Source organism: Erythrolamprus reginae, chromosome 1 (genome assembly GCF_031021105.1).
Source record: "Erythrolamprus reginae isolate rEryReg1 chromosome 1, rEryReg1.hap1, whole genome shotgun sequence".
In the NCBI taxonomy this organism is placed as follows: Eukaryota; Metazoa; Chordata; class Lepidosauria; order Squamata; family Dipsadidae; genus Erythrolamprus; species Erythrolamprus reginae.
In genome coordinates, this window is record NC_091950.1 from 108,981,383 (window position 1) to 109,007,848 (window position 26,466).

The following is a 26,466-nucleotide window of genomic DNA, read 5'->3' on the forward strand; positions in this document are numbered from 1 at the left end:
TGCGGGATGCGGCAAAGGACTCCTTGTCAACCAAAAAAGGGTGGGGGTGGCAAAGGCAAAGCCTGGGAGGCGGGGAAGGGAAGAGCGGGAGACCCCCAGACAGAACGGCTGAGGGGAAGGAAAGATGGAAGGAGGGAGGGATTGAGAAGCGAAGCCAGGGAGAGCTGAGAGAAAAGGAGAGCGGCGCGCGCGCGAGAGGGGCGGGGCGTGCATTCCCGAAACAGATGGAGAAAGCCCTCTCTCGCAGCGAAAGCGCTCCCAGCCAGGGGGCTGCGAGAGAGGGCTGGGAGCGCTTTCGTCCCGAGGAGCTGAAGCTGCAGCCGCTGCGGCCGCGAGAGAAGTCGCGCCCCAAGGCAGGGGGCGGCGGCGGAGGAGAGGGGGCAGATCGGGCGGGGAGCTTGGCGGCACACCTGCCTGTGTCTCGCGGCACACTAGTGTGCCGTGGCACACCGGTTGGGAAACGCTGGACTAGACAATAGATCCTTATGTACAGTATGCTTTGATATGTTTGCTACACATTTGTAGCATTAGACTGCTGAGATTCAGAACTAGGTAATCAAGAAGCTAATTGCATATGCCAGATCTCAACAGTTTCACATTGTTTTGCTTGTGGCTACATTTCCCTACTGTTTGTTTACCTATATTATTCTATACAACTTCATTATGTAAGCAGAAGTGGGTTCTTCCTGGTTCAGACAGATCACCTGACCCAATAGCAACCCACTAGTGACATAATTTTGGCATCACAGATCCTGTTCTGTTGGTGCCGGTCCATATGAGCCACCATCTTTTTTCTCGATTTTTGCTGAATTTTCCTGTGTTTGAATGGCTTCTCCTCATTCTCTGCTTTGAAAAAAGCAATCCCACCCACCCCCGAGTTAATATTGTAGTATGAATGAGTGATGGTTGTATGCTTGTTTTATATTGGGTTTTAAATTTTGTATTCATTTTTATTACATGTGCTTTGGAACATGTTTTAAATTTTTGTAGTCATTTTATTGTTGTACGCCGCCCTGAGTCCATCAGGAGAAGGGCGGCCTATAAATTTGAAAAATAAAATAAATAGAAATAAAATAAATATTTCTTCGCTCAAAGCACAGCTGATCAGCTCCTCAGCTGTGTTTCGGGTGAAATCCACCTTCTGAGCATGTGCAGAAGTGAAATTTCATGAGGGGATGCGCATGCGAAACATCACAATGTGAACTGGTGGTGAAGGTAAGTGGAACCCACCACGCATGTAAGAAATCAATAAGAGGGAGTAGAAAACAAAACGTTGTCAGTATATGAGAGATAATGTGACATCCAAATTTTATTTTAAGGTTTTATTAAAAAAGCATTTGTATGAGGTCCAGTTAATAATACCCCAGATATTATTCTCTTACAGTGTTCTGGGCTTTTAGTTTTGCTTTGTTTTGTATTTTAGAGGTAGTTAATGAACATGAGCATTACAAATAACCAAAATACATTTTTCTTTGATCCTCCCCTTGAGAAAAAATATCACTCAGTTATATCCATGTTCTGAATTGTTTTAATTGAAGGAGTACTGTTTTAAATGCTTAAGTAGTATTTCTGCTGCAGAAACGTATGATTGTTTCATTCTCCCTCTCTCCTGCCTGCGTTACAAGCATGTCATCTCCATGGTTGAATAAACTCCATCAAAAGCACATTATCGTCCTACTTCTGTGGCCAGCTGCCTAATTGTATCTGCTCTAGCTGCGTGCTGTTGGAGCATGATACCAATGAGGAATAAAAAATGATAAATTGCTCCTTGCAACCGATAGTGATGATGGTAACTTTTAATTTCCCTTCGCCTAAGTGAGCTGGTTAGATTATCTGCTTTCAGAGGCTGCTGTATAAACCAATGAATGATATATAATCTGGGCAAATTGTTTTCTTTTCTGAAGGAGAGAATTCAAGTAAATGAAGTGGCGGTAATATTACCCCATGATTTGATTTATCTTCAACCATAAGTCTTTAAGTGCAGGTTAACAGCTGAGCAAATTTGGAGACTGGTGGCATCCCAGCTGAAGATAAATAAATTGAAATAAAGTTGAAATAAATAAATCGCATGCTCACTGTTCTTTTAATGCTTATTTTTGCAGTGCTTTTTAAATAAAACACGTCCCTCTGTAAAAATAGAGTGAATAAGAATTCTGAATGCTGAAAATAATTAGGCAGATACAAAACATTATAACAACTCCCCCCTCTTCCCCTCCTATTATTGTTTTGCAGCTCTGATTTGGCAACATTAAGGTTGCTGATGTTTATTATGTACATGCTGTCTATATCCTTTGGAAGGATCTCTAGATTAAGGCAACTAACTTAACCTACATTTCGCTTGTGCATTAATTTCACTGGTCTGAATGCCAGCTTAATGATTACATTTGCAGCTCTGGTGCTCTTCATTTTTCCCCTCGTACAGATGACTTGGTTTATGACCAGGAGAAATTCAGCGTTTTTGTGCATTTTTACATCTCATTAACCTATTTTATTCTCTTCTGCTTGCTTTTATTTCAAATAGCTCCCTTCATCGCCCACACTGTCTTTGACTTGGAAATGCTCAGAACAGAAGGCAGAATAATTTATTTGGTCACAATGTCTGTCAACATAAAATAGCCTTTCAAAATGCATGTCAAGTCAGGGTTTCAGTTCTCTATAACCAATCCTGTTCTATTCATTTTGTGATTTCCTAGTGGGGCACTCTTCAATATTTTTTAATAAATTGTTACACGTATCTTAGAATTTGTTGTGAGTACTCATCTGAGTATCTATAGATCTGCTGTCAAAGATGAACTGCAGAGATAGAGAAAGTGAGGCAGTGGTAAGGATAGTTTATTTGTCAAAACCAAAGAAATACCGCATAATGGTAAGCCAGCTCTTATGTTCTCTTTTTTGTTAGTCCTGCAGATAATTCTTCAAACATTTCCAATTCTGGATTTAAATAGGGTTTAATGGCCTATTAGCGATTCTTGATTTTTAATAATACAGTTTAGTCACGTTTGGCTGTATCATATGAGGATATTTGCTCTCTGACTAAATGTTTCAAATCTTGATTGCAGAAGTTCTTGAAATTCTTTCTAAAATGGAATGCACAAATTCAAACAGATTAATAGAAAATAGAAAATTACGTACACATAAAAAAAAATAACGATTACTTTAGGACAGATTTTCCTTTTAAAGCCATTAGAGAGCAATCCTAAACAAAGAAAGAAAATAGAATCTCTCCTACTTGCAAAATCCTTCAAAGCTGCAGGCAGTGATACACAGAGGAATAGATTACTGTATGCCCTCGAAGTTTTTTGTGGGTTTAATTGAGTCTCTAGAAGTGGGAAGAGAAGAAACAATCATTCCTGCCAGGAGCAAAGTGTTTCTTTCTCATATTAATCCTTCTCAGGAAACCATTACCATGTTAGAGCTGCTGAACAATCCTTCTGAAAAAGATCAACCTCTGTTTGGAACAATTGTCATGTACAATTGCATTTTTGGCAGCTCACAGCATTGTAATTTAGAAATACTATGTGGCCAAGACCCGCTTGATATTTCTGATATTGACAATTGACCACCTGTTATGTAATCATCTGTTCCATGGAGCCATGATGCTAAGGTTGCTGTGGACTAACTGCTTAGATTAGAATAATGGAATTTGAAGAATCAGGTTTTGTTCTTTTAGTAATTATTTTCTTTAATCCCCTTTGCTTTAAACTACCGTATATTATTAGGTTGGCCTTAGTATTTTAAGGGGAAAGATAAAGAGAAATATTGTTTGTATAAACCTTAAATCATATTCTTAAAAGTTCAAAACTAACACATTAAAAGTAACTCATTTTATTACTTTTGGCTTTTCAAAAATAACTTGCCACTGAAATAATGAAATGATAAATTCTACCATGTGGTGCTTTTTGGGAAATGTATCTACCAATGTTAATTAGGCAATTACTAAAATAAAATTAAGTTCAGAATGCTATAGGACAGTGATGGCGAACCTTTTTTCCCTCGGGTGCCGAAAGCTTGTGTGCACATATTATCACACCTGCATGAGTGCCCACATCCATAATTTAATGCCTAGGGAGGGCAAAAATTGCCTCCCCTGCACCCCCAGAGGCCCTCTGGAGGCCAGAAACAGCCAGTTTCACAATTTCTGGTGGGACTGGTAGGCCCATTTTTCACCCTCCCCAGGCTCCAGGGGCTTTCCTGGAGCCTGGGGAGGGCAAAAACACCCCTCCACTGAAGACCCCCTTAACCCAAAAATGCCTTTTCAGAGCCTATGTGTGAGCCGAAAATCAGCAAGCCGGTGTGCAATGTGTGCTGGATCTGAGCTAGGGCAATGGCTTGCATGCTGGCAGATATAGCTCCGTGTGCCACCTGTGGCAACCATGCCATAGGTTCGCCATCACTGCTGTAGGACATTAAGTCATACAGATGAACTCATGACTTAATCTTTACTGAGGAAGAAGTAATATTGAACATCAAGGATGTCTTGAGTCAAAATTGCAGAAGAATCCAACATTTAAAATAAATGCATAGCTATAGTGAAACTTGTCACCATTACCTCTAGATTCGATTTCTTTATTTATTTATTTATTAGATTTGTATGCCGCCCCTCTCCGTACACTCGGGGTGGCTCACAACAGCAATAGAACAATTCATAACAAATCTAATAATAAAAAAAAACATTTTAAAAAACCTATTATTAATCAAACATGTATACAAACACACCATACATAAATTGTATAGGCCTGGGGGAGATATCTCAATTCCCCCATGCCTGGCGGCAAAGGTGGGTTTTAAGGAGTTTACAGAAGGCAAGGAGGGTGGGGGCAGTTCTAATCTCCAGGGGGAGCTGGTTCCAGAGAGTCGAGGCCGCCACAGAGAAGGCTCTTCCCCTGGGACCCGCCAAACGACATTGTTTAGTCGACGGGACCCGGAGAAGGGTGAACTCAGTGTGCACCTGCCTTATGGAACTTGATTATAAATATTCAGAGATCCTTCATGGGTTGAAAGCTAGGTAATTTGGGAGTTGCCTTCTCCAATCAGAAGTTGACTTGAATAAGACACTTAACTGGGAGAACCTGCTTGTAGTACCCATTGTTGGAGTACTATAGGAAAAAAGGTTGAAACCAGGAAACATGACTTTGTATTTGTACCATGGACATGCCAATTGATGCAATTATATTTCAATTCTGTAAACTGCTTACTGTCATTGCTAAGCAGTATCTATCAGTCAGTTAATCAATCAATTAATTAAAATGCAGCAGATAGAAAATTGAACCTAGCCAACTCTTAAAATACTGTGAAACTCATTATAAGAGTACAGTGATTTCTGGTGTCAGAGGCAAATTTAAATGTTTGTTATCAAACCCTCAAAATGGCTAGTGCTAGAATACAGTGCTTTCTCCTACATGAACTCTAGCAAATTATTTCTTACTAACCTTTCTTGTGATTCAGGTTAAGGATCAATCTGTGCAATGCAGGTAACATTCCAATTTGTAGACATGAGTTGTTAAACTTTTCTCAGTACTTACTTTAAGGTTAAACTTTTCTCTTTGGTAAAAGAAAACTGAATGACTAAACCATTAAATTCCCAGCCTGAAAGTTTTATAGGACACGACACAAGCTACAGTATATTAAGCCTTCTATTACTATTTATGCTTACCTGCTTGAATTAATTCCTGTATTCATTAGTGATTTGTAACTATATTTGGCATCTAGTTTTCTGCAGAAAAAGGTACAATCCAATCTAAAAGTTTTGCTACTCTCTCTACACAGAGTGTAGAAAATACATTCCATTATTTATTTATTTAATTTATTTGATTTTTATGCCGCCCTTCTCCTTAGACTCAGGGCAGTTTACAACGTGTAAGCAACAGCACTTTTTAACAGAGCCAGCCTATTGCCCCCACAATCCGGGTCCTCATTTTACCCAACTTGGAAAGGATGGAAGGCTGAGTTAACCTTGAGCCGGTGATGAGATTTGAACCGGTGACCTACAGATCTACAGTCAGCTTCAGTGGCCTGCAGTACTGCACTCTACCTGCTGTGCCACCCCAACTTTATCATTATCTGGGATGAGAAGGGGGGAAAGATAAAAATCACATTTTTAAACAGTTTTTGTTTACTAAATCTGTTTGAAACTGTCTTGGAATATTTGACTTCCAGATACATTTATATAAATAGATATGCCACTTTTCCTTTTTGTGTGTGATTAGCTAGGTGCAACTGTGTATTATTGGCCTTGGATGAGCAATGAGTATATATGCTTTTGACTTATATGGCCGTTTATCTTATGAAACCCAGATCTGGGTGGTTCACATTTATAAAATCCAAAGACAGTAAAAACAAAATACCTGGCACCTCACCAGCAATCTGTAATTCATTGAATGATGTGATTTCCAGGCTCCAACCTACCTTATCCCAAAGCCTGGAGGAAAAGCTAACACTTAATGCCATTCCCGAAAGCAAAATGCTTGACCTACTGGATACCAGGGGCAACTGGTAGGGTCAACTGCAGAAAAATTGTGCTTCCTAGATCCCACGCTTCTGATATTTTGAAGCACCCTGAAGACATGGCTCTTCTCCTAAGCCTTTGTCAAGAGGGATTGAAGCTTGTTTGGATTATGTGAGTTTGTTTTCTTTCCTGTCCTTAATATGAAGACCTAACTGTATTTTGGAAGCTGCAATTGCATGATATATAAATGCTGCTGTGCACCGCTGAAGATTAGGAAACAAAAGATTGGGAACCTTTTGTGTCTTTGATCCATTATTTCATGTTTTGAGTTCAGGTTTTGCCTTTATCTTTTATTGGTTAGTGGCCTTAATCTCTTCTTGCACCATTGCCATATAATTTAACGATTTAGCGATTTATTTCTTTCCCAATTTATGGGAAGTAGAGATCCACCTTTCTCAAAATGTTCCAATATCTCAGGGGTTGCCACAAAAGAAGATGGAGTCAGGCTATTCTCCAAAGCACCTGAGGGTAGGACAAGAAACAATGGGTGGAAACTAATCAAGAAGAGAAGCAACTTAGAACTAAGGAGTGATTTGCCAACAGTTAGAATTAATCAGTGGAACAACTTGCCTCCAAAAGTTATTAAAGCTCCAACACTGGAAATTTTTAAGATGTTTGATAACCATTCTGAAGTGATGTAGAGTTTACTGCAAGGTCCCTTCCAACTCAGTTATTATGTTCTTCTATTCTAGTTCACACAAACTATTCTTGGGGGTGTGGGGGAAGCATTATCAGATTTAGAAGATCTGTTAACTGTAACCTTATATTTAAATCAGTATTAGCCTGCATGACTTTTGGTTCCTAATCAGATCTACCTTAAAGAGGTGGCAAACTGCATCTGGGGGAAAAACTGGCAGCTCTCACAACAGTGATGTGATAATGGGCAACCCAAGGGGCACCCAGCAGCACATGCCGCTGTATTCCATTGCAGTTGAAACTTGGCCTTTAAGATCAACAAGATGTGCACTGTAGTAGTCCAGCTACAAATTTGTTTGTTTATTTATTTTGTCCAATACACAATAATACACAATGAAGTTTATAGAGGATATGGTAGAGAAGAAATACGAGATGTAGGAGAGACTATAGGACAGGGGACGGAAGGCACTATAGTGCGCTTATGTATGCCCCTTACTGACCTCTTAGGAATCTGGAGAGACCAAGCGACCAAGTCATGAGTTCCTATGAGCAAGGCCGCCCAGACTAGGAATGGGCACCATTGATGCTCAAGGTATTTTTGTACAAAGGCTCCCCTAATGATAGCTGCCACCTCTTTGACTGGGAGCTGCAATTCCAGGAAAATCTGCAGATTGTTCACCAGCTCTGTATAGAATAGAATAGAATAGAATAGAATAGAATGCAATGCAATGCAAAACAATACAATACAATTCTTTATTGGCCAAGTGTGATTGGGCACACAAGGAATTTGTCATTGGGGCATATGCTCTCAGTGTACATAAAAGAAAAGATACATGTGTCAAGAATCATGAGGTACAACACTTAATGATTACATGGGTCAAATAAGCAATGAGGAAACAATATTAAAAAAAAAACTTAAGGATACAAGCAACAAGTTACAGTCATACAGTCATTAGTGGGAGGAAATGGGTGATAGGAATGATGAGAAAAAACTACTAGTAGTGCAGACAGTAAATAGTTTGATAGTGTTGAGGGTATTATTTGTTTAGCAGAGTGATGGCGTTCGGGAAAAACTGTTCTTGTGTCTAGTTGTCTACAGAAGTGCTACCCTGTCAAGAGTCAAAGATGCCACATCATCAACCTATGGGGTTCCAAAAACCCCAAACAATTTAGTCTTTATAAGGTTGAGTCAGAGCCACTTTCCCCCCATAGGTTAACATTGAAATTGTGCTGATAAATGGTTCAGGCCTGATTGTGGAATATAATAATACAGTATAGGGTTTTCAATAGCTATTTCTCCATGAACAACCACCTTTCTTTTCAAATTCAAGTATTTCTGGGATGTGGGCATTATTCTTCGTCTGCCAAAAAGTATACATAATGAGTTGTAAGAATAACCTTGAGGAAAGGAGATTTCTTTAAAAAAAGAAGACAGAAATGTAATTTGAGAAAGCATCTGCCTTGATCTTCTCTAATTCCCTTAAAGATAGGAGGAAGGAGCGTTTGTATTTGCAAGATTCTGTTACTGTAATAAAAACAGTTTTAGAATGCATGACTTTATTCTCCTCATCTGATTGATCTTGAATTGCTGACAGCATAGGAGAGACTAAAGGAACAGATAGAGAAAGCGATTTTGTGACTTCTTAAAGAAGTTGCTGAATAATTTGAAATTTAGATAATAGGAGCCATTTGTGTTGGCCTGTAGCTATCAGCCTAGTGCCTAGACTTGGTGGTTAGCAGTCATTTTGGTTTACTTACAGCTACAATATTTTGCTTTTCCTCTCACAGCAGGGAGTGGAGCAAAACAGCTTCTTTTCAAACTTGAGTTTCTCTGCTGCTTTATTTTTGAGGAGAAAAGGGAAGTATGCATGAGGGTAGATGAGGAGGTAAAATCAAGTGAAAGAGAAAGGCCTAAAAATAAAAGGGGGTGAAGGATGTGACATGGACAAGGGAAGAAAGAAGGCAAGAGAGCATTTCTCCCTGCTTCTTGTGACCATATATTACACTGTAAAGCTGAGTTTATGTGACTGCTGCTTTTTAAAATTAGAGAATCAACCAGCGCAATGTCTTGATTATACGACAATTTGCCTTTTCTATCTTGCTTTCTTGATTACAAGCTCTTTATTTTGTTATGAATTGTAGGACAAGATTCATCCAACAGTATATCATACCATTTTGCACTTGCCACCATTACGAGATTTCCCCCTCAATCACCACCAAAGTAATTTATTAGACTTGTATGCTGCTCCAAGTCTTCGGAGATGGGCAGCATACAAGTCTAATAAATTATTATTGTTGTTGTTGTTGTTTGTTTGTTTGTTTATTTATTTATTCATTTGATTTATATGCCGCCCCTCTCCGAAGACTCGGGGCGGCTAAAAGCAATCATAAAACAGCGTACAATAATAATCCAATACTAAAAACGATTCAAAACCCATTAATATAAAAAACCAAATATACATACAGACATACCATGCATAAAATTGTAAAGGCCTAGGGGAAAGGGAATCTCAATTCCCCCATGCCTGACGGCAGAGGTGGGTTTTAAGTAGCTTACGAAAGGCAAGCAGGGTGGAGGCAATTCTAATCTCTGGGGGGAATTGGTTCCAGAGGGCCACAGAGAAGGCTCTTCCCCTGGGTCCCGTCAAGCGGCATTGTTTAGTTGACGGGACCCGGAGAAGACCCACTCTGCGGGACCTAACTGGTCGCTGGGATTCGTGCAGCAGAACGCGGTCCCTGAGATAATCTGGTCCGGTGCCACCAATACTTTGAATTGTGACCGGAAACTGATCGGCAACCAATGCAGACTGCGGAGTGTTGGTGTAACATGGGCATATTTGGGAAAGCCCATGATTGCTCTCGTTATTGTTGTTATTATTAATGCTTAAGCTGATTTTCATTGTTGCACAGGTCTCAGATATATCCCATTCCATTAGGGCAGATACAAAAATAGGAATCATAAGCATGGATCATTCCTCCAGATCATCAGCTAATCACAATTCATTTTCATGTCCATATTTTCTGTGAGTCTATGAAGTTCCATATACAAAGTCAGAACGATGCATATTTCAGTCCTGGTTTTGGACTGTGTTGTCACTGACCAGGACAGGAGACCTGATTTTTCCTGTGATTTGATCTGAGGTAATTTTGAAGAAGGTGCCCAGCAATCCTAGGGCACATCAACAAAGGTAAAAAAAGCATTTGAAAGAAGTGCTTTATAAGCGTTGAAAGCAGGAGTGTGAAGGAAGCAGGGCACTGTGTTACATTTTCAGCATTTTAAAGTCTAACGGATTATGGTGGGCTGGTTTCTCTTATCGGGAATGGGCGTAATAGGCTTTAACCTATTTAGTGAGTCTAGTAAACTAAAAAAATTATTTCCTTTTTTCTTTTCCTTTTAATTTAGGCAATTGCTGGATATTTTGATGTGCTTTTTGAGAAGAATTGTGACAAACAAGTAAGTATCCTATAGTTTCATGTTTAAAATTAATTGTAAAATATATTTTATATGTTGGCAGCTTTTTGCCTTAAGGTGTTTGGAATTAAGCTTATTTGGTATTGCAAACATTTAACATGTATGGTTGTGTAATGAATTAATGAAGCTTGTTATTTAGACTTGTACTTTATCAGGGTTCTCTGAATTTTGTTACTGCAGATCCTGCTTTCAACTAGTCCCTGTTGTACCAAGACTCACTGGAAACAAATAATGTTTTTTCTGGAAAAACCAATTTCTGTTGAAGAAGGTATATATTTTTGCCATGTCATTTCAGAACACAGCAATGTTAATAAATCCACATTCATCTTAAAAGCTTAACCCTGTGCTACCACTATTTCCATTATTCTTTGCTTTGTAGCATATCTGAAATTTATTTTAACACTGATCCAGAATTTTTAAGAATCTTAAGTGGAAATACTCAGCCTACTAAGTGTGAGCAGGATCAAAACTGGCTAGTAACAAAATGGGAGAATATCAGAAAACTGTAGGCTACTTCGGAAAATTGAAATAACATCCAGGGTAGAAGATAATGACAAATCACTTCCTTATCATTGCAAAAAAAAAAAAAAATGTCTTAATCCATCTAGGCACAAAAAGCAACCAATTATCCTTTTTTATAACTCTGCAATTTCAACTTATGCATAGGAATTCATTTTTACATTACTATTACAAACGTAATAGTTAATATCACATTGACAATAGGAATGGGGAATGGGGACAGAGAAAAGGACAAAAAAAAAAAAGGGCATATTTGGCCAAGTACTGGCAAATACTTTTTCAGAACCACTTTAAATAGGACATGGGAGACAAACAGATGCACATATTCAGATAGTAGTGCTTGGAATTACTAGTAGCTACATGCATGGCTAGTAATGGAGGGAGTGCAAGGGAGACATTTGGAAATCCTTAACATGATGTAGGGAAACTAATAAACTGTGACATTGTCAGGCTCCCCATTGACCTGTAAGAATCCATCTATTTTCCATGAATTTAAGACTTCTGCGCCTTGCAAATTACATGCCATTTGAAAGAAGTGACCACAGTACTGTTGACTACAATATTGGAAACTGCTTAGAGAGCTGATTACCGTATTTTTCGGAGTATAAGACACATCATAGTATAAGATGCACCTAGATATTAGAGGTGGAAAACAAGGAAAAAGTATTCTGGACCAAATGGTGTAGTAATATCTCATTTAACAAAATGCCAATGTAGCAGAATACTTTTTACAAACATATATTTTTTACAACCATGTACACTTTTTACAAACTTCAAACTTGACATATTTGTGGACTTCAACTTGTGGACTTCAACTCCCAGAATTCCTCCTCCAGTCATGCTAGATGGGGCAATTAGAAGGCATTTTTGCAAACAATGGGCCATTTATTGCCCATTTTTTCACAAAAATGGGGGCACTTTTGCCTTCCTCCAGGCCCCAAGAGCTCTCTGCAGACTTCCCAGACCCTTTGCCAACCTCATTATTGTAAAAAAATGGGCAAAAAATGGGCCGTTTTTTGCAAAAAAAACATGGCACTTTTGCCATCCCCCGGTACCCAGGAGCTTTCTGCAGGCTTTCCAGAATCTTTGCCTGCCCCATCTTTGCGAAAAACTGGCCCATCTTTTGCAGAAATGGGATTCAGGGGCAGGGCTTTGGAACAGCAAAAATGCCTGTATTCGGTGTTTAAGAATACACTTGGGGGGAGGGGGGAGATGCACCTTATATTCTGAAAAATACGGTAGGTATTTTTAAAAGGCAATAAAGAGACTCTATGAAATGATAGTTATTTGAATGCCTAGAAATATTGATAGATCGTCAAATAGCGTACCTAAATAACGTGTTTGAAAAGATATTGCAGAAAACAACATTTATTTCAAAAGGAATCGCGGGAGGTGGGGAGGATATATGGGAATACTGTGGACATAGCAATATCATAATCTCAATAAAGCATTTGACAAAATATCTGCTTTTACTCTTTAAGAACAAGATGGATGAATATGGGCTAGAGGGTAATGTGGCTCAGTAGATTCTGCAGTTGGTTGAACCAGCACACCTTTTATTAAATGATTCTGTAGTGATTGAATAGGATTCCCAAGATTCTGCCTTCAAACTAATGCTTTTCTATATCTTTATAAATAGCATGGAATAGAAGGCATGCCAATCAGAGCTGAAGATGCTACTAAACTTCAAGGGTTGGCTGACATCATAGAGGACAAAAAAAAAATCACAGTTTAGAAGTTTGTTAACTATTGGGCAAAGCCTAAAAGGATGATGTTTATTGATAACAATAATAAGACTATTAATATGAAATGTATAAGTACAGGATTAGAGAAGCATGCTTTGGCAGAAGTGTGTATGGGATGTTGTTAGGAATATCACTGAGACACCAGCTAAATATGACAAAGAATATTACAGTAGCTAAAGAGATAGCACCATTTTGGGTCTTATTAACCAAAAGATTATGCCCAGATCACAGAAGAAAATACTTCAATTGCCCTCTATGCTTGGTTAATCTGCATTTGAAATAAATACTTCGACAAATCTGCCTATTTTTCTTTCTCCATTTCCCTATACCTGTTCCCCAGATTTTTAATGTACATATATGTCTTCAATGTGCCTAGTTCAGTGATGGTGAACCTTTTTTCTCTCGGGTGCCGAAAGAACGGTAGCACCCATAATTCAATGTCTGGGGAGGGCAAAAAGAGCTTCCCCTGCTCCCCGGAGGCCCTTTGGAGGCTGGAAACAGCATGGTTCCCAACTTCTTGTAGGCCCATTAGGCTCACGTTTCACCCTCCCCAGGCTCCAAAGACTTCCCTGGAGCCGGGGTAGGGTAAAACACCCTCTCCCACCCCCTTGGAGACTCTCTGGAAGCCAAAACCACCCTCCTTGTGCCTCTGTGCAAGCCAAAAATCAGATGGCTGGCACACACATGCATGTTAGAGCTCAGCTAGGGCAATGGCTTGGCTGCCAGCAGATATGGCTCTGCCATAAGTCCGCCATCACTGACCTAGATGAATACTTTCTTTATTTTTCAATGATAGGAAAGTGGTTTATCATTATCTTCTTCCCAGGATTACTCTACTCTACTGTTACTGGTAGTCTCTACTCTACTGTTTCCTGGTAGTCTCCCATTTTATTACTAATGAGATTTGATTAGTAATCAAGGCACCATAATTTAAAAAACACATGTGGAAACTGGTGCAGATTCAGAGAACTATCTTGATGATAAAACTGCCCACCAGCCAGATTGTATGGGAAGCAATTAAATAAGGTAGACATGCTTAGCTTGGAGACACATATCATAGCAGTTTACAAATACAGCGATCCCTCGATTTTCGCGATCTCGATCTTCGCAAAATGCTATATCGCGATTTTTCAGAAAATATTAATTAAAAAATACTCCACTCTTCTCTCTCTCTCTTTCTTCCTCTCTCTCACTCTCTTCCTTCCTTTCTCATCTCTTTCTTTCTTTCCTTCTCTCTCTTTCTCTATCTCTCCCCCTCTTGCTCTCCCTCTTTTTCTCACTTTCCCTCTCTCGTGCACCGAGCGGCGGGCAGGCGGGCAGGCAGGCGGCAGACAAGCGGCGGGCGGACAAGCGGCGGGCGCAGCAGCAGCGAGGAGCTGAAGATCGGGGTTTCCCCTTTGCGTAGGCGGCGCTGCCGAGCAGATCAGCTGCTGGGCGGCGGAAGGAACCTTCCCTGGGTCTTCCCAGGTGCGGAAGTAAAAACACCATCTGCGCATGCGCGGCCATGGAAAAAGGGCGCGCATGCGCAGATGGTGTTTTTACTTCCGCACCACTATATTGCGAAAAATCGAGTATCGCGAGGGGTCTTGGAACGTAACCCTCGCGATACTCGAGGGATCACTGTAACTAAAAGTTGTTGTGCACAAGGGGGCATATATGTTTTCTGTTAAAACCACAAGCCTAGTGTGTTGACAGTAACAGCAGATTCGGACTGAGATGGGATTTCTGAACAGTCTCTCTAGATCAGTGGTGGATTCCATCACCAGAAGTTTACAAATGAGCTGATGGCCATCTGTTAAAATGGGTTAATAGACTTCCTGTAATGGCAGAAGTTTGGCCCAATGACCGACGAGGCCCCTTGCAAGTGATAACATTCTGTAAGTCTATGTAGAGAAGCTAATGGTTAATCAGATTTTTACCCAGTGTATGGATCAGGTAATACAGTTTGTTTGCGGTACAAGAGAATACTATTTCTACATGAGCATTTATTTAGAGTAATTACTCATTTGTTATACCTCCTTTAGGCAAAAAATAATAATTCAGACAACATGGGCTCATGGTTTTTTTATTCATTGTTTCCACAAACCAGTTGTGACATTAATGTAATATGATAATTATGCCATGCATCTTTTCTGATTTGAAAGATTTTGGTTTTGACTAGAAAGGGCATCTAGTAAAATCACCAGTCCATTTGAGTGTGCAGGAAAAGTGCCAAAGTGCCTTCTCTGTGGTGGCCCCGGCCCTCTGGAATCAACTCCCCCCAGAGATTCGAATTGCCCCTACCCTTCCCGCCTTCTGCAAGATGTTGAAGACCTATCTATATCGCCAGGCATGGGGGGAATAACTATCTCTTCCACCACCACCATCGTTTTCCTGACTGTAATATATGAGAATTGTGTGATTGTGCAGTATGATTGCTTTTAATATCTATGGGTTTAAAATCTCGTTTTTTAACTTCATGGATTTGTATTCCATGTATTGTATTGTTGTTGTGAGCCGCCCTGAGTCTTCGGAGAGGGGTGGCATACAAATCTAATAAATCTTAATCTTCTTAATCTTAAAAGAGGCCCTTCTGAAAATGTATCGGCATAAGTAAAATATCCTTCCTCAAACTGCTTTTCTGTATCAACACCAATGTTAGTCTCATTCCATTCCTTTTTTTTTTAAAGTGGCCAAGGCAATATGCATTTCAAAATGTATTTTGCATAGCTGATGATGCTTACTAGGAAGTGAGTCAAGAGGCAAATGATGCTCTGGAATGTGACAGTGGTACAGAATGAGGTTCAACAGAACATTGCCACCGTGTTTCATTTGTTCTCAGTATTTTGCTACAGGGCTAAATCAGTGAAGAAAGACCCATCTTATATTTCACAGACAAGTGAATCTACATTTCTCTTAAAGGGCATTTTTTTAAAAAAAAAATGTAGAATCTTAGATAACAGCAATGCACACCACCAATTCTACACAGCTATTGCCTGAATTTGCTATAGTTTTATTTATTTATACTAATTTATGCTAAACTTGACTACTTTCCCTCAGCTCAATATGTGTTTGTGTAATGCTTGCATACACCCAGACAATATATACCATCTTTTTTGCTCTGTGAGATGTACTTCCCTCCCCTCCAAAGTCATGGTGCCAGTCCTTTGAGGAATAGCAGCTGAGCCACAACGGTGGGGTTCTTTTATAGTGCTGAACCCCGCCTCTTCTGTCTTTGTCATTTCCCACCACTTCTCTTTTCTGTTGTGGTCCTCTCAGGCTCCAGTTCAGAATATTTTTTTCCCTAAATCTAGGTGCATCTTATGGTCAGGTGCATCTTATGGAGCGAAAAATACAGTATATATTCTGTACCTCCCCTGAGGCAGTCTCTTTTCTACTTTCTATCAGTGTATTCTTTGTATTGAATTAAGCTGAAAAATAAAATCCTTATGCCAACAAATTCTATTAGCAATAAAATAAGCACAAATGCATCTTTTATGTTCTTATGGTGTCTTGCTGTGTGGTTTTCTACCCAGACTTTTAGATAGTAAAGAGTAACCGTGAGCAATCAAAATATTTTAAAGGGGGCATTTTACTGAAGGTTACTTTCATTCTTGATAGTTTAATTCAGTTCAGTTATATCAATAAAAGTGTGCAGTCAATGATGTAAATATGTGTACGGATAGTAAGATTTATTTTGCTAGAAAATATGAAAATCATATACGAGACAGCCTTCTTTCTAGATTATTGGTAATGTTTTTTTAATCAATTTCATTAACACACTCAAAAATAGCCACTTTTAATTTGAAATTTAAAATAATAGAAACAAGGGGCACATTTAAGACCACTTTCAAAACTGAATTTGAAATACAGAACATGCAAAGCAGGTAACTCAAGCATATGGCTTACTAGTGATGAGCCAGTTTACATGTTGTGTGGTCCTAGACACGGCGTATTTATACTTGCTTCTTTCTGGAGGGCTACTGCTACTAATCTCATTAGCTTATGAACAATTTCCCATCTTGCGGTTGAGCAATATAATTACTTTTAGCCCTTAGCTGCCGTAAAGATCATGCAGTACGTCTCTTTGTAACATTTCCATTGAAGTAAAAAGCCAACTATGACGATTGCTGTAATGTGCTCAGCCGTAGAGCCAGGCCTCCAAGGGATTGAAAAAACATAGTAATTATAATTACATGCTTCTCTGGAAGATTTGTTAAAGGCAAATCAGATTTGATTTCTCTCTGCCGGAAGAGTGTCAGTTCCATAGGAGCAGGGTAATGAATTCAGGCTGGATCAAACTACAGCATGACTTGTATCTCGCCTGCTTCTTCTTAAGCAGAGGTGATGCAGCTCAGCCTTGGAAGGCATCCTCTCTACTGTGTAGAACAGCAAAGCTGTTGAGAGCACATCGGTCATTTTATTTCCCTGTGGCATTGATTAATTGGCCTGATCGTCTTCCCTGTTCTGATTGCCCAGCCATTGCTTTAGTTCAGGAACAGAAATGGTGACGCAAAAAGGAAGTTTAATGTAGCCCATTGGAGCGAGAAAGGTAAAGATCTGCCTCGTGACAATGAATAAAGCTGATTGTCTATGAGTCACTTAATGCAGTTAGCTTGGTAATACCGGTAAATAACGGAGGGCTTACTCTGATTGAAAAATCTCATCAGTTCTTACAGAAATGTTATTTTCTAGATTTCACAATCTCATTAGTTTTCACAGATCCATTTGCTTTAAAAAGCAGGTTTATATCCCTTTATGAATAGAATAGAATAGAATAGAATTTTATTGGCCAAGTGTGATTGGACACACAAGGAATTTGTCTTGGTGCATATGCTCTCAGGATACATAAAATAAAATATACATTTGTCAAGAATCATGTGGTACGACACTTAATGCTTGTCATAGGGGTCAAATAAGCAATGAAGAAGCAATATTAATAAAAATCTTAGGATATAAGCAACAAGTTACAGTCATACAGTCAACATGGGAGGAAATGGGTGATAGGAATGATGAGAAAAACTAGTAGAATAGAAGTGCAGATTTAGTAGAAAGTCTGACAGTGTTGAGGGAATTATTTGTTTAGTAGAGTGATGGCGTTCGGAAAGAAACTGTTCTTGTGTCTAGTTGTCTTGGTGTGCAGTGCTCTGTAGCAACGTTTTGAGGGTAGGAGTTGAAACAGTTTGTGTCCAGGATGTGAGGGGCATAGTTCCCTGTAAGCTGCGCAGCGCGCTATAGCGCAGGCAAATTTTAACGACAGCCCAGAGTTTTCCAAGCTGGCGCGCAGCGGGTTTCTCCCCGACAGACAGCTGATCCGCCCCTCCCAAGCTGTTGGTGGGAGAGAAAACCCCGGCTTCCTGGGCTCTGCCGTCAGCCGCGCCCATCTCCTCCCACGCCCTTCCGCTTCCCCTCGGCGTCGGAGGAGGCGTTGGCTTCCTCCCCAGCCGCTGTGCTGGGAGCTGCCCCCTGGAATCGGGGGCGACGGGCCCGGAATCGGCCTACTCCGCCTCCTCCCCCGCGCCGTGCAGGCCAGCAAAGCGTCAAGGCTTCTGAGGTGAGCTGCGTGGCGGCAGCGGGAGGCAGAGCCAAGGGGAGGGCATGCCGGTCAGCAAAGCTGGCTGCCCACCAGCCTGATGCCCGTCCATGTGTGTGTGGGGGGGCGAATCCACCAGCCATGCTGCCAGCCTGATATCCGTCCGTGCGGGGGAGATGAATCCGCCAGCCACACCACCAGCCTGATATCCGTCCGTGCGGGGGGGGGGGGGACGAATCCGCCAGCCACGCTGCCAGCCTGATATCTGTCCGTGTGGGGGGGCTCTCTTTCTTTCTCTCCCTCCTTCATTCCCTCTTTCTCATCGAGCTGGCGGTTTGGCAGATGGATTCACCCCCCCCCCCCCGCACGGACGGACATCAGGCTGCGGGCATGGCCGGCGGATTCGCCCCAACCCCACACGGACGGACATTCCGGGAAAGCAGCGCGCTTTTCAAATTCGCTGCTTTCCTGGGCGGGGGGGGGGGGGGGCAAGAAGGTGGCCGCCTCCCCCCCTGCCCAGGAAAGAGGTGCAGGAAAAGCGCGCCCTGATGTAGCCAAAGCACAAGTTTTGCTTCCTGTCCCGCCGCCGCGCTGGGGGCTGCCCGCCGGTGGGTCCCCTCTGCCACCCAATCCCAGTAAAAGACTTCCCTGGGCGCGCTTTCAAACGCGTCATTTACCCGGGCAGCCGGCTTCGCCTTCTCCTCCCCCGCTGCCATGCTGGGGCTGCCTCCTGCCCCCGGGGGCGACAGGCCCGGCCTCGGCCCACTCTGCCCCAGTGTGCCTGAAGCACAAGCTTCGCTTTGTCTCCCGCCACCGCATCGTGCAGGCCAGCAAAGTGTCAAGGCTTCTGAGGTGAGCTGCGCAGCAGCGGCGGGAGGCAGAGCCAAGGGGAAGGCATGCTGGTCAGCAAAGCTGGCTGCCCGCCAGCCCGATGTCCATCCGTGTGTGTGTGGGGGGCGAATCCGCCAGCCTGATGTCCGTCCATGCGGGGGGGGGGGCGAATCCGCCAGCCACGCCGCTAGCCTGATGTCCGTCTGTGCGGGGGGGGATGAATCCGCCAGCCACGCCGCTAGCCTGATGTCCGTCTGTGCGGGGGGGATGAATCCGCCAGCCACACCGCCAGCCTGATGTCTGTCCGTGCGGGGGGGGCTCTCTTTCTTTCTCTCCCTCCTTCATTCCCTCTTTCTCATCGAGCTGGCGGTGTGGCCGATGGGTTTGCCCCCCCCCCCCCCCGCATGGACAGACACCAGGCTGCCGGCATGGCCGGCGGATTCGGCCCAACCCCACATGGACGGACATTCCGGGAAAGCAGCGTGTTTTTCAAATTCGCTGCTTTCCTGGGCGGGGGGGGGGGGGGCGAGAAGGTGGCCGTCTCCCCCCCTGCCCAGGAAAGAGGTGCAGGAAAAGCGCGCCCTGGTGTAGCCGAAGCACAAGCTTTGCTTCCTCTCCCGCCGCCGCGCTGGGGGCTATCCGCCGGTGGGTCCCCTCCGCCACCCAATCCCAGTAAAAGACTTCCCTGGGCGCGCTTTCAAATGCGTCATTTACCCGGGCAGCCGGCTTTGCCTTCTCCTCCCCCGCTGCCACGCTGGGGCTGCCTCCTGCCCCCGGGGGTGACAGGCCCGGCCTCGGCCCACTCTGCCCCAGTGTGCCCGAAGCACAAGCTTCGCTTTGTCTCCCGCCGCCGCGCCAGGGGCTTCCCCGCCACCACCGGGTCCCCTCTGCCACTCAATCCCAGTACAAGATGGTGGCAGCCCACATCAAGACGTAGCCGGCCACCGTTAAACAGGTAGGAAGAGGGTGGAGAGAGAAAGAGGGGGGAAGGAGGGAAAGACAGAGGGAAGGAGGGAGGGAGAAAGAGCAAAAAAGGAAGGAAGGAAGAGAGAAAGGAAGAGGGATGGAGAGAGAGGGGGAAAGAAAGATGAAGGGAGACAGAGAGAAAGGGGGAGGGAGAGATAGAAAGGAGGGAGAGGGGGATAGTAGGATAGGGGGAGGGAAAAGGAAGGGCTTGGAGAAAGGCGGGGAAAGATAGAAAGGAAAGAGGGAGGAAGAGATAGAAAGGAAAGAGGGAGGGAGGGAGAGATAGAAAGGAAAGAGGGAGGGAGAGATAGAAAGGAAAGAGAGAGAAAGGAAAGAAGGAGGGAGAGATAGAAAGAAAAGAGGGAGGGAGGAAAGAGGCAGGGAGAGATACAAAGGAAAGAGGGAGGGTGGAAAGAGGGAGGGAGAGATAGAAAGGAAAGAGGGAGGAAAGGGAGGGAGAGATAGAAAGGAAAGAGGGAGGGAGAGATAGAAAGGAAAGAGGGAGGGAGGAAAGGGAGGGAGAGATAGAAAGGAAAGAGGGATGGAGGAAAGGGAGGGAGGGAGAGATAGAAAGGAAAGAGGGAGGGAGGAAAGAGGGAGACATAGAAAGGATAGAATTATGGATGCAAGAACTCGCTCATGTGTGATAGCGCACACCCACACTTACTTTATTTGGGTTTTTAAAAAAATTTATTTATTTATTTATTTATTCTTATATGCCGCCCAGTCCCAAAGGGACTGCCGCTCAGACACTATACTTTTCCGCCCACCCCGAAAAAAAATTAGAGGGAACACTGGTGAGGGGTCAGTAAATATTTTCCCCGCCCTCTTTTTGACTTGTGCAGTATACAGGTCCTCAATGGAAGGCAGGTTGGCAGCAATTGCTTTTTCTGCAGTTCTGATTGTCCTCTGAAGTCTGTGTCGGTCCTGTTGGGTTGCAGCACCAAACCAGAGAGTTATACAGGTGCAGATGACAGACTCAATGATTCCTCTGTAGAACTGGATCAGTAGCTCCTTGGGCAGTTTGAGCTTCCTGAGCTGGCGCAGAAAGAACATTCTTTGTTGCGCTTTTTTGATGATGTTTTTGATGTTAGGTGACCATTTTAGATCTTGTGATATGATAGAACCTAGAAATTTGAAGGTCTCTACTGTTGATACTGTGTTGTCTAGTATTGTGAGAGGTGGAAGGGTTTCTCCTAAAGTCTATCACCATTTCTACGGTTTTGAGTGTGTTCAGTTCTAGATTGTTCTGCATAATTAAAGTGAGACTGTGTGCTGATAAATCATTTGGGGAAGAAGTACAGCTTTACATTAGCAAGCATTTTAGAAAACTACTAGCATTTTTCAGCTAATCCAAGTAGTCTTTCATTTATGACCACAACTGAGCCCAAAATTTCTATTGAGTGAAACATTTGTTCACTGAGTCTTACCCCATTTTACAACTTTTTTTGCCACACTTCTTAAGTGAATGACTGCCGTTGATAAATTAGTAACATGGTTGTTAAGTGAATCTGGCTTTCTCATTGATTTTCTTGTCGAAAGATAATCACATAATCTTAGGACACAGAAAAAGTCATATGTATGAGTCATTTGCCAAGTATCTGAATTTTGATCATGTGATCATGGTGATGCTACAAGGTAAAGTAGCACGTAGGTGTGACAAATGATCATGTCACTTTTTTCAGTGCCATTAAAAACATTTCACCTGTTACTAAACCTGTAATTGTTTTTGCTGTGGATATTTTAAACATAGAAACATAGAAACATAGAAGTCTGACGGCAGAAAAAGACCTCATGGTCCATCTAGTCTGCCCTTATACTATTTTCTGTATTTTATCTTAGGATGGATATATGTTTATCCCAGGCATGTTTAAATTCAGTTACTGTGGATTTATCTACCACATCTGCTGGAAGTTTGTTCCAAGGATCTACTACTCTTTCAGTAAAATAATATTTTCTCATGTTGCTTTTGATCTTTCCCCCAACTAACTTCAGATTGTGTCCCCTTGTTCTTGTGTTCACTTTCCTATTAAAAACACTTCCCTCCTGGACCTTATTTAACCCTTTAATATATTTAAATGTTTCGATCATGTCCCCCCTTTTCCTTCTGTCCTCCAGACTATACAGATTGAGTTCATTAAGTCTTTCCTGATACGTTTTATGCTTAAGACCTTCCACCATTCTTGTAGCCCGTCTTTGGACCCGTTCAATTTTGTCAATATCTTTTTGTAGGTGAGGTCTCCAGAACTGAACACAGTATTCCAAATGTGATCTCACCAGCATTCTATATAGTGGGATCATAATCTCCCTCTTCCTGCTTGTTATACCTCTAGCTATGCAGCCAAGCATCCTACTTGCTTTCCCTACCGCCTGACTGCACTGTTCACCCATTTTGAGACTGTCAGAAATCACTACCCCTAAATCCTTTTCTTTTGAAGTATTTGCCAACACAGAACTGCCAATACAATACTCAGATTGAGGATTCCTTTTCCCCAAGTGCATTATTTTACATTTGGAAACATTAAACTGCAGTTTCCATTGCTTAGACCATTTATCTAGTAAAGCTAAATCATTTGTCATATTACAGACGCCTCCAGGAATATCAACCCTATTGCACACTTTAGAGTCATCGGCAAATAGGCAAACCTTCCCTACCAAACCTTCCCCTATGTCACTCACAAACATATTAAAAAGAATAGGACCCAGAACAGACCCTTGTGGCACACCGCTTGTAACCTGACTCTGCTCAGAATACTCGCCATTAACAATAACTCTCTGATGTCTACGCTTCAGCCAGCTGCAAATCCATTGAACTATCCAGGGATTAAGTCCAATCTTCACTAATTTATCTATCAGCTCTTTATGTGGAACCGTATCAAAGGCTTTGCTGAAGTCCAAGTAGGCAATATCCACGGCACCACCTTCATCCAACACCTTTGTGACATAGTCAAAGAAATCAATGAGATTAGTCTGACATGATTTGCCTTCAGTAAAGCCATGCTGATTTGGGTCCAATAAGTTATTGTTTTTTAGGTGCTGATTTATCCTCTTTTTGAGTAGAGTCTCCATCATTTTAACTACAACTGATGTCAAGCTAACTGGCCTGTAGTTACCAGCTTCTTCTCTACTGCCCTTCTTGTGAATAGGCACAACACTGGCCATTCTCCAATCCTCAGGAACTTCTCCTGTTAACAACGATTGGTTAAACAAATCAGTCAGGGGGGTAGTAATGACAGATCTGAGTTCTTTAAGAACTCTGGGGTGGATAAAAGTAAATGTCATCAGGTTTTGTTATATACATAACAGAAAATTAATCTCTCTAGTTATAAAGATTATTTATCATAATAATTGAATTTTGAAAATTTGGTTTTGAGAATATTTCTTAATCACAAAAATGTATTGTGTTTTGTGGATATTTATATTGCTCTTTTCATTCTTTTTATTGCTTATTGTCACTTTGACAAGAAAGGTAGCCATGTCCCAAAGATTCTTTTCCAAAAGGTAACTGGACTTTCCTGAGCTTTTTGCAGAATGCAGCTGCACAAGCGGTCATAGGTCTTCCCAGATACACCAATGTTTCTCCAAAACTCCACGGACTGCACTGGTTGCCGATTGGTTTCCGCACACAATTCAAGGTGTTGGTGATGACCTATAAAGCCCTACATGGCATCGGACCAGATTACTTATCGGACCGCCTTCTGCCGCATGACTCCCAGTTGGCCTTCTCCGGGTCCCATCAGCTAGACAATATTGTCTGGCAGGCCCCAGGGGAAGAGCCTTCTCTATGGTGGCCCCGCACCTCTGGAATCAACTTCCTCCAGAGATTCGCACTGCCCCCACCCTGCTCGCTTTTTGCAAGAGCCTCAAAACTCATTTATGTCACCAGGCATGGGACAATTAGATCAAGCCCCCTTCCCCTGTTTACGAGATGTAATGTGTGGTTGTGAATTAATTGGCTGACTGATTTTAATATATATGGGATTTTAGTAGCAATTTTTAATTAATTAGATTTGTCGTTGTGTTGTTTTTGTATCCTGTGAGCCGCCCCGAGTCTTTGGAGAAGGGCAGCATACAAATCTAATAAATAATAATAAAAATAATAATTTTTCCTTGAAAACTTTTTCGCTTTCCATCCAAGGACCTTTTTCAGTTCTGACTGAAAGGAAATATTTTTAACGAAAAAAAACCCCTCAAGAAAGTCCAGTTTTGGAAAGAACCTTTTTTTGGAAAGAAATATTTTTCATGAGTGAGAATCTTTATAGACAAGGATGGCCATGCAAATACAATTAAATAAATTTACCTCCAATAATTGAGTCATCCAGGTTAAGATGAAATCCAAAGCCGCCCTGAGTTTTCGGAGAAGGGCAGCATACAAATGTAATTAATAAGTAAGTAAGTAAGTAAGTAAGTAAGTAAGTAAGTAAGTAAGTAAGTAAGTAAGTAAGTAGGAAAGCAGGATGTTATTTCTATAATATTAACATCATTAGACCTAGTCAGGATAAATATTACCAAAAATCATCAGAACTTCACCATATAATATAAAAATAATATTGTGGTAATGGACAAGATTTATTGTTCTTAGTGTTAGATTGTTATTTTGTTTTCCTGTTATTTTTATTTTATTTTTAACTTATTTGTAAGTCTTTGAAAGACTTTGGGGAATTGAACAACATATAATTTGTAGTAGAAATGAAAACATTTATTTACTAATACTACAGCAAAAACTAGCAATGTTCCTTAATAATTTGCATTCCTTTCAACCTGTGCTATCCTTCCACTTTACCTCCATCTTCTCTGGGGTAGACTTTGGGGAGAGAGGCTGTAAGAAAGAGGGATTTAAATCAGCAAATAATACCTGTTTGCTTGACAGAAAGACACTTTTAGTTAAAGGACTTAAAATCTTTGCATTTGTGTTTTGTTTCTGTAGGTGAAGAACTGAAAGGAAGGATAACAATACACAGAAACCGAAAAGATCTCCGTGCCCTCATTGTAACAATTTCAATTAAAAATGTGAAACAAACATACAGTCTACAATGAGCATTGCCCCACAATCAGCTTGAGAAGCTTAGTTCAATTACCTTCTTTTTGAAGCAGAAAAACCTGGATAAAATGTTAGGTTCATTTGGTTCTACTTCCAATAACCTTTCTTTTTTCTGGACATATAGCTGATCTTTTTTCCTAGACATATGAGACAACTGACTGTGCTTGGCAATCAGCTCATGCTGTCCTAAGAGGTTATTTCGCCTTGTGTGGGAAACCATTAGTACAGTAAGGAGCTTCTCATTCATCCAAGTCATGGTTGTCCCAAAGCTGTGTCAGTCATTCCTGCAGGCCACCATATCACCGCTTCTACTTTTCCAGAGAGTCTTCAGCAGTAGTGGGTTTAAAAACCCTTTGCTACCCATTGGCAAATGCACGACGCTTCTACACATGCGGAAGCAAAGATTCCTGCTGCTGCTGGTACCAATTCTTAAAACCAGGCAGAACCAAGAGCAACCTACCACTGGTTTTCAGAACAGAATTTTGAGAATATTTAGTATCTCCTGGAAGTTGGATTCCTCCTCTGGTTCAAAATCTTTAACTTTGCAAGAATCAGGATTCTTTTATGTCTGCAAGAAGCAAGGCCTAGTTTCAAGATAATAAAAAAAATACATGCAAATTGAGCTATGTGGATACCAGACCATTTGGATTTGATTAGCTTCAATGATTTATAGGCAAGAATTGGGGTTTTGCACACATTTTTATAAACATAGTTTCAAAATAAATTTATTTCTTGGACTTTGGATTTCAAATGTATATGTGATATTATTAGAATGTAATATCTTTCAAATATTAAAAATTGAATACAAAAAATTGCTGTTATTAAAATCACTTGAGTTTCATCTTTCTATCTAATGGGCATTCCAGATTGCTAACAAGGCACAGGCTGTGGCCAAGGGACCAATGTGTTGGCCACATCTGGAACAAAAGGATCTAGTGACAGGGCAGATTACTGCAATGTACCACATATGGGGCAGCTTTAGTGAATTATTTAGATTAAATTAGATTTATTGGATTTATATGCCACCCCTCTTCTCAGACTCGGGGCGGCTCACAACAATGGCAAAACAGTACACAGTGATAAATCTAATATTTACCAATCTAATTACAGTTTTAGGTTAAAAAATTCATAAAAGCAACCCCAATATATATAAAAAACAAGCACACAATCAATCATACACCAAAACAACATGGGCAAGGGGGAGATGTTTCAATTCCCCCATGCCTGATGGCAGAGGTG

The 26,466-nt window shown here is 41.5% G+C and overlaps 1 protein-coding gene across 2 annotated transcripts in view; it reads left to right on the forward strand.

Moving 5' to 3' along the window:
- Positions 1-25,971, forward strand: part of PRMT3 (protein arginine methyltransferase 3) — a 105,626-nt gene extending 79,655 nt beyond the window's left edge. For both annotated transcript variants that reach the window (XM_070761815.1, XM_070761823.1), the window contains exons 14-16: positions 10,545-10,595; positions 10,794-10,881; positions 25,114-25,971. In XM_070761815.1, the coding sequence (XP_070617916.1) occupies positions 10,545-10,595; positions 10,794-10,881; positions 25,114-25,223 (249 nt within the window). In that variant the 3' untranslated portion in view covers positions 25,224-25,971. The remainder of the gene's footprint in view (positions 1-10,544; positions 10,596-10,793; positions 10,882-25,113) is intronic.
- The last annotated feature ends 495 nt before the right edge of the window (positions 25,972-26,466 follow it).